Source organism: Tachypleus tridentatus, chromosome 6, assembly GCF_004210375.1.
Source record: "Tachypleus tridentatus isolate NWPU-2018 chromosome 6, ASM421037v1, whole genome shotgun sequence".
Taxonomy (NCBI): Eukaryota; Metazoa; Arthropoda; class Merostomata; order Xiphosura; family Limulidae; genus Tachypleus; species Tachypleus tridentatus.
This window is the reverse complement of record NC_134830.1, coordinates 155,803,589-155,821,871: the sequence shown is the minus strand read 5'-3', so window position 1 is coordinate 155,821,871 and position 18,283 is coordinate 155,803,589. Positions and strand designations below refer to the sequence as shown.

General features: G+C 31.2%; 1 protein-coding gene across 1 annotated transcript; it reads left to right on the top strand.

Annotated features, from left to right (window-relative positions):
• Positions 1–533: 533 nt before the first annotated feature.
• LOC143254137 (uncharacterized) lies at positions 534–3,205 on the top strand. The gene is made up of 2 exons (XM_076508929.1): positions 534–673; positions 1,161–3,205. The coding sequence occupies exons 1-2, from the start codon at positions 656–658 to the stop codon at positions 1,551–1,553; spliced, it is 411 nt and encodes a 136-aa protein (XP_076365044.1). The 5' UTR covers positions 534–655; the 3' UTR covers positions 1,554–3,205.
• The last annotated feature ends 15,078 nt before the right edge of the window (positions 3,206–18,283 follow it).

The following is an 18,283-nucleotide window of genomic DNA, read 5'->3' as shown; positions in this document are numbered from 1 at the left end:
ATATTCAGTTGTCTGTACTGTAAAATCTAGAACAATAGATCATTAAGAAGTAATTATTGGACGTACCGTGTAACGTATAATTCAAGTAAAAAGTGTAACTTTTCATCTAAATAGCCTTAAGTTAACTCACTTAAAAAGTTTGACATCACTTAACGTAACGATACCAAACCTAAACTCGTTTGGAGTGTGACAAACAAATAAATAACAATAATGTGTAAAATAAAACCAAACAAATTAAAGTTTTTGCATAAAGTAATTGAAATTATAACATAGGGAAACAATTGTGTGTGTTTTTTACTTTTGGACCAAATTATATAAACGCTATAAGGCTTATTCAACACGATATCGGATTTTGAAAGTACATCAGTATCAGAAAGAAAACTAAAAACATTTCTATAACGTATTAAGGCAGGTTTGTTGTTTAAATTTGTTTATCAATATATCTGGAAAAGAATCTAATTATAAAAAACGACTTTTGTATGATATAAAATCAGTAAATAGTAATCTGGGTCATAAAAGCTTCGTAACTCACTGGCCTTCAATGTGATGGCGTCATTACAACACATTACATAAATTCGTAAATTTGAAGAATACTATTAACATAACCCAACTAACTTGCATCTGATATTAACGTATTTTAGCTTATTGCAGTATAATGAAGATGAAGTCAGTGGTAAGTGTTTTACAGTTTATTCTGTAAGTTAATTATCGGTTGAACTCTGGCACAGCTCACCGGAAACAAATAGTTTTATTTGTAGCATGGTATCATTCCAGTATGATAAGTGGCAAAATAATATGAGATAAAAAAACAAAAATTAATAAATAATCTTTACGTTGTCTAGATTCACTAAATTAATAAGTTATTTCTATTGCAGTTATTAATACAAATTAGGATAAACAATTAAGACAAAACATGAATAATGCCATTTATTTTATACTTAATTTGATCTATGTATGAGCATTTCGCAATAAAATATTAAAACTTTATGGGAATAAAGTTATAGGATAAGCTAATTTACATCGTTCCAGTTTGTGTAACTGTTTGTTTCTGTGAAATAACTTTGGATCTACATAATTTTCTCACGGAAGAAGCAAATAGCTTGGTTGTTTAAAGGTCTTAGTTTCATAAAAAATGAAATTTAATATTTATTTTTTTACAGAATATTATTCTACTTTTAATGCTTACGGTGTACACTGAAGGAAGTTACGCTGAAAATAGAAGTCACAAAAAAACCCGAAACATCCACAATGTTAATAGTGGATACAAATATATAGGGGGAAATAGCAGAGCTTTTAACAGACGTAGGAATGAAAGTGGTTTTGAAAAGAAACCAGATTTCGGAATATGTAACGGAAACGGAAGATGCAAAAAGAATATGTTTAGAAGAGACATAGATGTAGGCTTGGTTTTTGACAGCGACCCTAACTTAAGAGATGGGTTAACAAGAGGAACACGAACAGCAAGACAAGCATATCATAGCGGAACAAGAGAAAGTGATATAAGATTGTATAATGAACTAAGAATGAATGACAGTCTACATTTGGACGCATAAAATCGTATTGGTGGAGGGTAATTGGAAACAACTCAATTAATTTCGATGCTCAAGATAGTATAAATAAGAAAGAATATCAACATTTATAAACGGAAGAGATTCAAATTTTCACTTTTCAAATAATAATGTTAATCAATTTAACCACCAGGCCACACCTCTCAACTCGTGTATCTGAGAATCGCTGATTGAAATTATGCTTTCCCTATCACTGGTCATAGTTTACCCCAACATTTTTAAAAATCATGACTTATGTAATGTCTTTTTTATTAATATGAACTTCATCTCACAGGATTAAAGAATGCACTCTCTGTTTTTTTTAATAACTATAATCCCATATTGTCATTCGTATGTTAAGGTTTTGGAAGAATCTGGTTTGATAACTTTAATGTTTTTAAAATATTCGAATATTTAAAAAATTTGCCACCTTCTAATGGCTAATATAAGTCGTTAGTTTTCTAGGTAATGTGTAATGTTTAAGAGTTTAAAATTTATACACATTAAAAAACGTATCAGGTATGAAATGAGACACATAAGGGCCTTAGGTCACTTTGTTTATTTAATGCAAAGTTTTACAGTGGGAAATGTGATTTTTGTTTGTCGCATAGAACCTATACCAAATATTAGCGATTTATGTTACTAAAGTCATCGATAAGTCGTTGGGGGTAGAAAGAGAACAGTTGTGTTTGGGCAGCATATGTAATCTTCGATTTTATTAAAGGGTAAGAATGGAACATTTTAACTTCTACTTCACAATTAGCTGAAAAGAAATAACAGGAGATTCATAAATAGCGTCTGTGATATATTATTTGTTGCAAAAAATCCCACTGGTGTATATATATTTATGTGTCGGTTGTAATAACATTTAATGGAAATTGAACTGATATAAATAGAAAAATTATCTATATATATGTATAGATAAAAGTATAGTGCATATTGAAACCAATTACAACAGTAATCAAAATAATTCACAGTTGTCTTCAAAGATCAACTTTCTCAGGATAACAAAGAGAAAGTTTACAGCTCTTTCTTAACCTGAATATGACTTACACAGGTGGAAACGTTGTTGTCTACTTTATTTTAATAAAAGATTTAATACTCATACCAAACGTCTTGAGATAATTTCCGCTTCAAGTGGGTTTCACGTTATGATGAAAAAACTTCCCAAATCCTTTGAAAATTATTAAAGTTATTTAAATAACTTACTTAAAACAACATCGACAATTTTATTCTTTTAATTCAACTTATATTAAACTTTATAGATGTTTTGGTTCCTTTTTACAGCTTCTTAGAATCTCGATTATCGCCGGTAGAAGTGATGTTTTAAATATTTCCTTTGTTGAATCAACAACCCGTGGGTAATGTAGTGAAAGAAAAATATATTGAAATTAGTGTACACTGAATTTTGATAAAAATAAATTTTGCATTGGAATTTAGTTTAATTTTTGCGTAACAGAAAACAAAGAACATTTTGTTTGTTTGTTTTTGAATCTTGCACAAACTACTCGAGGGCTATCTGTGCTAGCAGTCCCTAATGTAGCAGTGTAAGTACATAGTCACCACCACCCACCGCCAAGTTTTGATCTACTCTTTTAACATCGAGTAGAAGAATTAACCATCATATTATAACGCTCCCCCACGGCTGAAAAGGCGAGCATGATTGATGTGAAAGAGTTCGAACCTATGATTCTTCGGTTACGAATAGAATGCCCTAACCACCTGGATATGTAGGACTTGATCACGATTTAATTTTTTTTTAATCGAACAAAAAGGTCCGACAAGGTTAGATGGTTCAGATGGCACTCGACTCACAATTAATCTGACGGTCGCGGGTTCGAATCCTCATCATACTGATCAGCTCGCCCTTTCGGCCGTGGGGTGTTATAATGTTACAGTCAATTCTTCTATTGGTAAAAGAGAGTAATCCAAGAGTAGGCGGTAGGTAGTGATGACTTGTTGCCTTTCCTCTAGTTTTACACTGCTAAATTAGGGACGATTAACGCAGATAATCCTCGAGTAGCTTTGCGTGAAATTCAAAATAAATCAAACCAACTGAACATAAAAGTTAACATATTTAATAATTTTGTTGCTTAAGGTATTTCGCAACAGAGAATAAATGATATACCTAAATTTATTTTTACAATTTGGGAACATACTGATTAATTTCTTGAAGAGATTAATTTAAAGCTCAAAATTAAGTGTGTCAAATGTTGATTCTGTTATTGAAAATATATGCCGTTTGTAATGAAGTAACATTTTGATTTGTTGTCATTCAATGATTTTAGGACCACATTATTTGAATTACATATTAATAATCTGAAATATGTTTTACTCAAGATTGAGCAAATGACACGAAAGAATTTTCCCTGTGTGTGTTGTCCAAAATTTGCCAATTAACGAATCATTGGTAATCTTAGCCAAGTAAATACAACGTTAAGCTTCTGTTTTGGTTTGTTTCGAATTTCGCGATCAGCTACTCAAGGACAATCTGAGCTAGCCATCCCTAATTTTGCGCTAAGACTAGAGGAAACACCAGCTAGCCATCACCACCCAACGTCTACACTTGGGCTACACTTTTACTTGCAAATAGTGGGATTGGCCGTCACATTGTAACGTTTCCACTGTTGAAAGAGCAAACATGTTTGGTGTGACGGGAATGTTCAGTTACTGACGTATGGCAATGTAAAAAACAAAGTAAAGGAATTACATAATATATATTTTAAAAACATAATTACGTTTTGTTTGTGTGGTTTGTTTTTTGATATCAAGAAAACTCAAACTTTATATTTAAAAATTGTTATGCATTTCCATAATAAATATGTTCATTAGTTCATTCGTAACCCGAGGGTAACGGGTTCGAATCCCCATGACACTAAACCTGCTCGCCCTTTCAACTGTGGGGATGTTATAATGTTTCGGCTAGTTTCACTATTCGTTGGTAAAAGAGTAGCCTTAGAATTAGCGGTTGGTAGTGATGACTAATTTCATTCCCTTCAGTCTTACACGGCAAAATTAGGACGGCTAGTGCAGATGGCCCTCGTGTAACTTTGGGCGAAATTCAAAATAAACAAACAATCATTAACTCATACTTACTTCCCTCTAACGGACAGTGTTTTCAGAATGTTTCTATCTGACCATCACAATAGTTGATGTTTTTGAAAATCTAAGATATCAGTGAGAGTTTCAGCGAAACGTTTTTTTTTGTCTTACGAAAGAAAAAAATTATTTTGTTAATCGATGTCTTAAGATTGAAACAGTCGTGTTTTTAGAATAATATCGTTTTGTGTTACAATTTAGAAAGATAAATTAATTTTATCGTACTAAAGAAGATTCAAAGAGATTGTATCATAGAATACAATCTCTGATACGTTCTATTTATCCCACTATAGAGAATAAATACAGACATATTGTACCATATTGTATGCCGTTAGAGTACGCCTAGATACCGTGCACCGCAGTATATAAACAGTTGAATTCTTTACCAGTAAATAATGTTAATAATTTGATATAAATACAAGCCACATATGCGAAGTTATTTCGCTAAAAGCGCTTTAACTTGACAAAAATATCTGCACATGCCTACGTAAAACGTCGAGTTATCGGTCTTACATTTTTAATATACAGTTTCACCTACGAATAAAAGTGGACCATTTTTGATTTATCGTCATTAGGATTAATGACGGCTGATTTGAAGCAACAAACCCAAAAGATAAAAGGACGTACAGATACAAAAGTATTTGTTACGTCAAGCAAACTAGATTAGCTGTTTCTATGTCAAGCTTTCAAAGGAATCACAGCAGTGGACGGTTGTTAATAATTATTCTCTGCCAAATTTTCTGCACAATTTTACAATATTTTAGAAAATTATGCTAATCAAAAAACGATTAGCATCAGGAGATGTTATATTAAGCATTTAACTAAAATGATAAGGCTTGATAGAGTTATATCGATTTCATAGGATTAATGACAAGAATCTGTTAGTCTACATTCCATGGCGTTACTATAAATAAGCTATTAACACTGTTTAGAGAAGGAAACGTATCTGTAAAGCTCTGTTCTGAATAATATAGTTCATGATGTTTTAACTTCTTTATTTGATGTGATTTGTTAATGTGTATTCATGAAAGGTATAATCAGAGACACGTTAGATGTGTAAGTGACGTGAGGCCAAAGAAGGTCTGAAAGTGTAACTTAAAGGAAATATATCAAATTTGTAGGCCAAACTGGTAGCTATATTTATATGCCCCAAATAGAACAAACAACGCGGCCAGGCTAATTAATGAATAAATATTTTGTATAGAATTATTATCAATGTTACAAGTGTAGCTAAGAGTTTGACCGCCAATTTTGAGTTCATTCTATTACGGCTAAAAAAAGAGAGATGTTTAAAAAGAAATTTTTCAGTCTTATTTTTGTCACAACCTAATAAGATTTTCGTTCAATACGAGTGCCATAAATTGAGATAAATTTCGTTACGTGTTTACCGAATAACGCTTCATTTCTGTATGGTCTGAAACTTTTGACCATCGAATATTTCTTTATTTTCATCTTTCGAAGATCTACTCAAATAAGTGGTTGTGTCTAACAACGTAAAATGCTTATTTTTTCTTTATGAGTTGATGATTTTCTCCAGCAGTGTATACACCAAGTATTCATTATAAAGTTGTTCGTAGATATAGTAATGCTTCGTAAACACAATGAATGATACTAAATTATACACATAGTATTCATTACCTATATAACACTTAACTATATAATACTTGAGAGAAAAATAAACTAAAAAAGGTGATAAATACTGGTATACTTTATATTATATTAAGTTTAATAAATACGTCAAAATGGACACAATCTGTGACAATCAAGACATGTCTTCATTCTTCTTACTTCTACTATTAGTTCTTCACTGGTCTTCTCTTAGAACTCATACTGGACATGTCTTTACCGAAAGGAACGTTGTAATTACTCGCGCACTTCACTGTTTTACACGTACTTCGATTTGATATTTAACACTTCTTGTCTCAAGTTGTCTTCTTCTGGAGTAACACTATCGTGATGTCGGTTTTCTTTTAATGTCATTGATTAACTGTTTTGTGTTAATATTTCATAATTTATTTTGTTATCCTCTGTGGGAAATTAATCTTGTCCTTCTACACCGGTTCTCGAAATTTTCATTTTTTATGGTCGAACACGAATATATCTTTTAATTCTATTAATTTTCATCAATATGCCTATTTTATTATCAGCTAACCACGACCGTTAGTTACTAATTTAATATTAAAATGAAGCTATCATAAATTACTCTACATCAGAACCAGATGGGCTATTGTCACATAATTCAACCATTTCAGTGGCCTATGAGTAAGAGAAACTTCTGTTGTTGACTGGCCATGTTTTGGTATTATTTTTAAACTTACACAGCCAATGTAACTTCCAAAATGTGATTAAAACAAATCTTTTTTTACGTATTGTGTGTAACACACTACACACACTAATATTACAACAAAAAACATAATATTATCATAACTGAATCAGTCAATTTCCACTTATCTAAGCTACTTCCTTCTGTGGGGATGTTATAATGTTACGGCCAGTTCCACTATTCGTTGGTAAAAGAGTAGTTTAAGAATTAGCGGTAGGTAGTGATGACTAATTTCCTTCCCTTCATTATCTTTTTAATGTTTTAAAATGATAATTGATATAAAGCGGTAAATAGTGATGACTAATTTCCTTCCCTTCAGTCTTACACGACAAAATTAGGGACGTCTAGTGCAAATAGCCCTCGAGTAGCTTGGCGCGAAATTCAAAACAAACAAACAATCATTAATTCTTACTTACTTTTCATATAACGGATAGTGTTATCACTATGTTTCTACCTGACCATAACAATTGTTGATGTTCTTTGCAAACCATATAATGCACTGAGACGTTCAGGGGGAATTTATAACTGCATTCTTATTTCTGAAAATCTAAGGTATCAGTGAGAGTTTCAGCGAAACGTTTTTTTTTGTCTTGGGAGAGGTAAAATTTATTTTGTTAATCGGTGTCTTAAGAATGAAACAGTCATGTTTATGGAACTTTTAACTTGTGTTAAAATTTAGAAAGATAAATAATTTTTTCGTACCAAAGAAAGTTCAGAGAGACTATATTATAGAATACAATCTTTGATATATTCTATCCCAGTATGGAAATTAAAGTCTAGTCATCTCATATGTCGTTATAGCACGCTTAGATATCGTACACTGCAGTACAGAAACAGTTGAATTTTTTACGAGTAAAGAATGTCCAGATACATTTCATCCCTATACAGAAAATTGAGAGATATTATACTATTATATAAGAAACGTAGATTAGGACACACGTTTGTTAGTCTTACAGCCAAAACAACCTGTTGTAGGACATACTGAGAGCTATTAACAGGAGTCGTGGTAATCCTTCGAGGTGAAGGATGATGGCCCTTTAAGATCATACATGGGTCCGGAGATAGCTAATGAACCCAATCCTCGCTGCACAGGCCTTCTGGCTGTAATGGCAGGTCAGTTTAAGGGGAAGGAGAGGTTTCAGTAGTAGTTGGTGTTGTTTCATATTCTTTAGCTTCTTTTCAAAATGTTGGAAACTTTGTTAAACTTGTAAGATGTAAGTGCGTGAGTTGACTTAACGTGTGAATGACGTTGCACACCAGCAGATACACGGTGTTTAACCGTGTCAACAAGTTGAGTCCAATGGCAAGAAAACCAAGACGATTAGAACTTGAAGAACTGCTGCAGCCCTCGTCCACCCATGCTGCCGTTGAGGAGTCCACGGTGGGTGTTGGGGTTGGGTCGTTTTTTCTCAGGAACCTCACCCTCGATCTTGTCAACATGGATGACACTATCAGGATCGCAAGCCTCCCGACGACATCGCTCTCAGGATCATTGTCACGCGCATACTTTCTCATCACGACAAGGTGACGATCCGACTGGAGAGTTAAGAGAAGTAATAGTTAAATGTTTTTCTATCTTCTGTCTTTCACACTCTGGTAACCCAAACTATCCCGTGTTTATATTTATTGAAATTTTAGTTCCCATACCAAATTCTAAGGCAATCTATTATGAAATTCGTGATATATAAGGTGATAAACCTTAATTGTATTTTTTCTTTTTCATCTTCATTCGCAACTATAGTGTTGAAACTTTATTTGATAGGAATCAATATTTAACTTTCATAACATTTTTGTTAAAATTTGGTACACAGATGTATCTTTTTAACCCACATTTACAAACCTAATCTGATGTAAATATAAGCGACATTTGCGAAGTTATTCCACTAAAAGCGCTTAAACTTGACGAAAATGTTTGCAGACCCCAACGTAAAACGTCACGTGGGTTACTGGTCTTACATTTTTAAAAAACAGCTTCACCTACGAATAAAAGTGCACCATGTTTAGTTCATCGTTATTAGGATTGATGAATGTTGATTTAGAGCAACAAACCCATGTGATGAAAGAAAGTGCAGACAGAAAAATATTTGTTAGACCAAGCAAACTGGATTAGCTGTTTCTAGCTCAAATTTTCAAAAGAATCACAAGATTCGACGATTGTTATTGATTATTCATTGCCAACTTTTCTGAACAAATTTACTATATTTTATAAAATTATTCTCATCAAAGAATGTTTAGCATCAGGAGATGTTATTTAAAGCATTTGTATAAATGATGATGTTTGATAGAGCTATGTCGATTTCATAGGGTAAATGACAAAAATATGTTAGTCTACATTCCATGTCGTTACTATAAATAAGCTAATAACACTGTTTAGAGAAAAAAACGTATCTTTAAAGTTCTGTTTTGAATAATATTGTTGTGATCTTATACATTTCTTATTTGATGGGATTTGCTAACGTGTATTGATAAAAAGTCTGATCAAATTAAATGTGAAAGTGATGTGCGGCGAAAAAAAAATTAAATGTGTGACTTAAAGGAATGAAATTAAAATTGCAGGCAAATTTGGTTGCTTTACCTTTTTGCCCTAAACGGAACAAACAACGCAGCCAGGTAAATTGATGAATGAATATTTTCTTCAGAATTATTTATTGTCAATGTTACAAAGGTAGCTAGTAGATTGACCGCCAATTTTGATTTCATTCTATTACGGCTTGTAAAGAAAGGTGTTTAAAAATAAACTTTCCACTCTTATCTTTGTTATCACCGAATTGGATTTTCGTTCAATACCAGTAGCGTGAATTGAGTTATGGGACGAAAGACAAAAGATTCTGTAAAACACTGTTTACATTTCAAGTATAATACTTTGAAAGTTACGTGTTAAGTGCTGAAAGGACAAATTAAGTTGAACATGGAATAAATTGCAGTTACGGCGATGTCTTTTACGTGGGTGAGGAAGCAATCACATTATTCTAATATCAATAACAATTTTGGAAAAAAATATTTCTAAGCATAAAGGTGCGATTTATTCTGAGAGAACATATTACATGTTTCGACAAAACATTGGTCTAACTTGTTCAGACACATCAATGTTTAGTCGAAACATGTAGTATGTTACATTTGAACAAATGACTTCATTATGTTTAAAAATCGTTCATTGCTAACGTATTATTAGGGTGGTTTGCTCAAACGGCACACTTTCGTGTTAATAGAAATATTATTGTTTTCGTGTATACAAAGAAAATAAGTAACTTTTACAAATATACTTAAAGTAGATGTCTAAATTTACAAAGTTTTTGAACGTTAAATTACATTTTAAGTTTTGCTTCATTATTATTTATTCTTAAGAAAACTATTGTAGGGCAGGGGAAGTCGATCAGAAGTGAGGAGATGTAGAAATCTAAACGAGAAATTTGGCAGAAATGATGAAGCATTTCGCCAGTTGTTGCTCGAAGCAGTCATCTTTCCTGTAGAGATGTGGTCGAGATTTGAACTGTTTGAATTTGGCGCATTTAATACATTAAATTAACAATAATCTTGGTACCTTTTTTTATATTCCACTTCAATATTAAGAAATATCCAAAAAATATTCAGTACTTATTTCACTATTAGTATAAATGGTAGTTAAACGGTATGGATCAGAAAAGGGTGGGAAATTAGAATGATACATTTGTTCTGTACTTTAGCTGCGTATTATACGATTGCATATATTGATTATTATGGAAAACAAGTTAAAATGCTGAAATATTTACTTACATTCTTTAGTTTGTAGAATATTTTTGTGATGGGACCTTTGGTCAAATTTAAATATTTACGAAGGATTCTGCACTAACGACATAAGAATTTATATATAAAAAATAATTTTACGTATTTCCTACGTTTTAGAAAATTTGACATGAAATTCGTTTCGGACTATTAAATTAGCATTCCAGGTTGCGTCTGGATCGGTCAACTCGTCAAGAAAGAAATACGTTTAGAGACAAACCAAAAGTTTTACGCAAGACTGTTATTATATATATTATATACACATAGATATTTATCTATATTTATATAGAAATAAATTTGACTATTAATTAATTTATATACAGAGTTTTCTGAACAAAATGTACATTTGGCAAGCAGTCTTACTGACGTTTTACCGTTTTCGTGAAGTCAGTTTATGATAATTTCTGTCAAAGATCTCCATGTAGTATACAGGATGCAGATAGCATTATTGTGAAATTCTGGTAGAAAACTGTTATTTACATCATCCGTCAATTAATATTTCTGTGCTAGCAGTAATACGTAACAAAGTTTTGTAAATTGAGAACTTAAAATGTGACAAGTAGGAAACTGCGAGAGAGAAATGTAACTTATCTATGGATTTCCAGTCTTTACACACAAAGCAACAATTATTTTGTATGTTCTGTGTTTCTTTTTTGTCCAGTCTTCTTACATAAGTACTGATAAACTCAATATTGAAATTCTCGGTAAATAGTTTAGTCAATTTGAAAATGTTTTACAAAAGGTTTAAGAGAAAAATAAAAGTTTTCAAGACGTTGTTTCAATGAAAAACACTTATAAACCAGTAATTAACTGATGTTTACTGAACCTTGACAATTTTGTGAGGTTTGAAAAATACTCTTGAATCATAATTCAATAATAGTAACCAATTGTTTCTCACTTTACAATCAACAATTTTTTCCACATAATATAATCAACGGTTCCTTTTCATAAAATGATAAGATTTCAGTGCTAACTGAAACTTATTCTTTATATAATTATAAATTTATTAAAAGTTAATTTATAGTTTATATTCGTTTGTCAATACATCTGTAAAACAGCCAATTATAAAGTATGACCTTTGTTTAATTAAAAAAAATAATAAACAGAGAGTTACACCACATGAGTATCGTAACTCACAATTATGGTCTTAAGTATGATTGAGCTCATTAATACAATGTTCATGGCTTTAACAACTCCTTTACAAACCTTGATTGCGTCAACTAGTTACAGACTAAACGCTAAAATCATTGTTGTTCTATAATTATTATTGTTTTATATACGTGTGTACTGATACTTCACTGTATCCTGTATCACACTTCTCATTGTTAATCATTATAATACAAGGCTTCTAAAATATTTAGCACGGCCTCACTTCTAGTCGTTTGAAAAGAAAAATTATATCTGAGAGATATTTACTCGCGAAACTTCAATTTTTCCAGCCTTACATCTTATATCCATCACTATTTACAATCTTCTATCAATAATGTATTTATTAAAATTTATATATATATATATATATACACCATGTATTTATTATAAACTTGTTCAAAGATATAGTAATTGGTAATAATCACATTTAATAATAGTACGTTAACACATAACATTCATTAACTATATAACACTTCACCATATAATAATTGTAAAAGAAACTCCAAATTAAGTAAACATTGATTAATATAGGTGTACTTTATATTGCTTTTGTTTAATTAATACATCAAATTGCATGCCGTCCGTAGCAATCAAGACGTGTCCTCATTCGTCTTCATTTAAGTATTAGTTTTTTTCCTGGTCTTCTCTTGGTCTGGAAGTCATACAAGAAATTTCTTCAAGGAGTGGAACGTTGTAATTACTCGCGCACTGCGCTGTTTTACACGCACTTCAATTTCACAGTTACAACTTCTCCGCTCACGTTTTCTTTTACTTGAATAACATTATCGCGGTGTGGGTTTTCTTTTTTATGCCATTGATTGTTTTTCAAGTAATATTTCAAAACTTCTTTTGTTATCGTCTCTGGGTAATTAATCTTGTCCTTCTATACCTGTTCTCAAACATTTTATTTTTAGATTCTCAAACATATATATATATTAATTGATTCTATTAAAATGTCATCTGTATGTTTAACTTACGATGAGCTAACCTAACCAATTAATTACGAATTTAATAATAACGTGTACCTATTAAAAAATCACTCTACATCAAAATCAGATGGGCTTTCGTAACATAATTCAACCACTTCAGTGCCTTGTGAGAAAGACAATCTTTGGTTGTTGCCCGGGCCTGATTTGGTGTTATTCTTGACCTCAAACAGCTCATCTAACTTACAACATATCATTGAAGCCAGTCTTTCACGTTTTGTGTATATCACCTTACTTACTAGTTTAACTATAAAAAACATAATGTTATCATTACTGAATCAGTCAACTTCCAATTATCTCAGTTACTTACTTCTCCTGTAGCACTCTACATGTTGATGAAATTCCTTGATACTTTACCCAGCTCTCCAACAGGTGAAGTTTCAGATTTCATGTTATATGTTTGACGACAGCTCAATAAGGTTTGACTCTACAATTATATTTTGAATTATCTCAAAGTTTTTTTAAAGACAACAGTTCTTGCCAGTCGGGTACTCTTATATTTATCGGACTTCCTGTATATTGAGTTTTACTCTTAAAACTATCAGATAATGTAATTCATTGGATTTGAGCAAAACAAATTTTAACCAATCTAGGATATCAACTATTCCTCAATTTAATTGCCTCAGTTCGATAATCAAACCGATTTATATTTAATTTAATATCAATAAGGTAAGTTCATCTTTTACATATAAAATAACGAAGTTCCTGGTGTCTTAATTTTGTGAAAATAAAATTATTATATTTTTACACAGTTCAGGGAATCTAATGGGACCTTCTGTACATTTCACCATATCTTCCTCTATCATTTCCACAGTTAGAGCTAACTAACACTTTCAAAACATTTCCACCTGTCCACACGTTTTTGTGTGTTTCGATAGGAAATCAAAATCCTATTTTTAATATATTTAATTCTAATAAAATATTCTACCTTAGCAAGATATCGTCTAAGGCCTCATAGTTCTTAGTTAATCCTTCCTGTAAGATCCTTACTAAGCATTAGATAGTTATTACCTGATTTGTCATATAAAATGACGTCATACTTTTCAAAACACACTCATCGAAATTAGCACGACTACTTACCATAAAAGATTTCCCAATGATATTACTTCCTTTTGTGATCATATTATTAATCGAACATACTGTAAAAATGTTATATCTTCGAAAAATATCTACTGATCTCCTTATAATACAAAATTTTCTTCTCCAATAAAAATCATACCCATCTTAGTTTTTGCCGGTACACTACTCTCGTTCTGTGCCGCCATGTTTCCACTCATTCGTTGGATAATGATCGTAGTAAACTTGCAGATATATTTATTACTAAAACATATAAAGACAAGTGTCTTATAACCACACACATATGCATATATAACATATACAACAATGTATATACACATCTTATATTGTCTACTTAATTCTAATTTCAACTTCCATATGGCTTAACATATTGCTAAAAGGTTTTAGCACACCACGTGTTCCTTCAGTAGAGCTAACATTAACTCCATATCATTAGGTTTTGCCTTTTTTTTGCTTGTTTCTCTCTATGTTCAGAGGTTGTGTTAAATGTTTGTCAGGTTTGAAAGGCTAACTGCATTCTTCGTAATAGCTCAGTCTTGTAATCGTAACCGACCGCATGATAAAATATTTTTGGGTTTATTATCTCTTGTATAGGGATCAGTGCATCTCTACCATGTAATGTAAAGAACAAACATTTCAGAGTAGACAAGCTCTTCCCCAGTTTTCTGATCTTTCTCACATTATTGAGAAATCATACCTAGCAAAGTTCTGTTGAATCTTTCTACTAATAAGATAGCAACTGGAAGAAAGCAGTTGTTTCAGTTTTCTGGACACCTAACAATTGATAAATGTCTTTTAGAAACTTAGAAACGAAGTAACTACCTTTACCCGTCAGTAAATACTGGGTTACACCGTGTCTAGCTATAATGTTATTTAGAAATACTTCAGCATTTATTAACTCATCATTATTTGGTTCACTAATCTCAAATCTAAATCACAAATTATTGAGGCAAAAACTAACATTACACTAACAAAACAATTTTAATGTTTAATTAGCCAGTTCTCACAGTGTGTTTATGGGATATAAAGTAGGATAGGTGACAGTTGAAGCTTTCTTTGATAATTCAGTTTATTATTAGATACCATAACATCTGCCCATCTATTTTTATTTTGAATAATGAAAACAGTGGCGGTAAGACTAATTAAATTCACTGTTGGTGTTTTACCATCATCTACAGTCAGAAATGATTATTATATGTGATTTTATCATAATCATAAAATAAAATCTCAGACACATACGAAAAAAAGTTTTTTTAAACTCTTTGAGTCACACTAGATGGCACTATATTCAAGACAATGTTTGACAGGAAATATTCATTTATGGAATGAAAGCATAGTTTCAGAACATTTAAAAACAAACAAACATAAGTTTATATATTTCTCACTTTTAGCAATTCCAGTCCCAACATAAAATATTACTATTGACGTATATTCGTCGTTTCCTTTTCAATAATGAGCTGAAACAGTGTGGTAGAACGAGCTCTTTGGCTTAACTTTACGGAAACACATCGATATTTCCTGTGTGGTTACAGTTTTGCTGCGACATCGGAAAACAGTGTGACATGTTATTGTCCAGTTCAAAAAATTGAATAAAACTGTTAACAATCAATCAGTATTATTATATTCACCAGTTTCTTATCTAATGAACCAACAGGGATCAGAATTTGAAAACAAATCTAGGTTTTAAATAGGTACTTGGGAACAAGATTTCTGCTTATTATAAGCCGTAATAAAGACAATGTGTTGTAAGATCTATGTTGTTTTTAAATAAGATATCAAGCTAATAATGTACAATAAACCTCATTAAAAAAAGTTTATAAAATGAAAAACTAATAAACATTATAAGACACATTTATACTTGACATTAGACAAAGGTGTTAAACCTATTACATTTTAACCTTTTCGTATTTTATATTGTTTCTTAGAGATTTCCAACAAATATAACAGAATGTAATAATAGTGTTACATGCACACTATAATCGTATAATATCTTTTGCTGACTACATTTTCTTTTAAAACCGGATTTTTTTACGACAAACATAAATTGCGGAATACCATTTACAAAAGCCTTTCGATAAACCAAAAGACATTATAAATTAAACATATTACAGATATTATAATCAATAAAAAAGTGTAACTAACCTGATAAGCAAAATATAACATACAATTATGGCCTTAAGTATGATTGAGCTCATTAATACAATGTTCATGGTTTTAACAACTCCTTTACAAACCTTGATTGCGTCAACTAGTTACAGACTAAACGCTAAAATCATTGTTGTTCTATAATTATTATTGTTTTATATACGTGTGTACTGATACTTCACTGTATCCTGTATCACATTTCTCATTGTTAATCATTATAATACGAGGCTTCTTAAATATTTAGCACGGCCTCACTTCTAGTCGTTTGAAAAGAAAAATTATATCTGACAGATATTTACTCGCGAAACCTCAATTTTTCCAGCCTTACATCTTATATCCATCACTATTTACAATCTTCTATTAATAATGTATTTATTATAAACTTGTTCATAGATATAGTAATTGGTAATAATCACATTTAATGATATACGTTAACACATAACATTCATTAGCTATATAACACTTCACCATATAATAATTGTAAAAGAAACTCCAAATTAAGTAAACATTGATTAATATAGGTGTACTTTATATTGCTTTTGTTTAATTAATACATCAAATTGCATGCCGTCCATAGCAATCGAGACGTGTCCTCATTCGTCTTCATTTAAGTATTAGTTTTTTCCTGGTCTTCTCTTGGTCTGGAAGTCATACAAGAAATTTCTTCAAGGAGTGGAACGTTGTAATTACTCGCGCACTGCGCTGTTTTACACGCACTTCAATTTCTCAGTTACAACTTCTCCGCTCACGTTTTCTTTTACTTGAATAACATTATCGCGGTGTGGGTTTTCTTTTTTTATGCCATTGATTGTTTTTCAAGTAATATTTCAAAACTTCTTTTGTTATCGTCTCTGGGTAATTAATCTTGTCCTTCTATACCTGTTCTCAAACATTTTATTTTTAGATTCTCAAACATATATATATATTAATTGATTCTATTAAAATGTCATCTGTATGTTTAACTTACGATGAGCCAACCTAACCAATTAATTACGAATTTAATAATAACGTGTACCTATTAAAAAATCACTCTACATCAAAATCAGATGGGCTTTCGTAACATAATTCAACCACTTCAGTGCCTTGTGAGAAAGACAATCTTTGGTTGTTGCTCGGGCCTGATTTGGTGTTATTCTTGACCTCAAACAGCTCATCTAACTTACAACATATCATTGAAGCCAGTCTTTCACGTTTTGTGTATATCACCTTACTTACTAGTTTAACTATAAAAAACATAATGTTATCATTACTGAATCAGTCAACTTCCAAATTATCTCAGTTACTTACTTCTCCTGTAGCACTCTACATGTTGATGAAATTCCTTGATACTTTACCCAGCTCTCCTACAGGTGAAGTTTCAGATTTCATGTTATATGTTTGACGAAAGCTCAATAAGGTTTGACTCTACAATTATATTTTGAATTATCTCAAAGTTTTTTTTTAAAGACAACAGTTCTTGCCAGTCGGGTACTCTTATATTTATCGGACTTCCTGTATATTGAGTTTTACTCTTAAAACTATCAGATAATGTAATTCATTGGATTTGAGCAGAACAAGTTTTAACCAATCTAGGATATCAACTATTCCTCAATTTAATTGCCTCAGTTCGATAATCAAACCGATTTATATTTAATTTTATATCAATAAGGTAAGTTAATCTTTTACATATAAAATAACGAAGTTCCTGGTGTCTTAATTTTGTGAAAATAAAATTATTATATTTTTACACAGTTCAGGGAATTTAATGGGACCTTCTGTACATTTCACCATATTTTCCTCTATCATTTCCACAGTTAGAGCTAACTAACACTTTCAAAACATTTCCACCTGTCTATTAAAACACGTTTTTGTGTGTTTCGATAGGAAATCAAAATCCTATTTTTAATATATTTAATTCTAATAAAATATTCTACCTTAACAAGATATCGTCTAAGGTCTCATAGTTCTTAGTTAATCCTTCCTGTAAGATTCTTACTAAGCATTAGATAGCTATTACCTGATTTGTCATATAAAATGACGTCATACTTTCCAAACCACACTCATCGAAATTAGCACGACTACTGACCATAAAAGATTTCCCAATGATATTACTTCCTTTTGTGATCATATTATTAATCGAACATACTGTAAAAATGTTATATCTTCGAAAAATATCCACTGATCTCCTTATAATACAAAATTTTCTTCTCCAATAA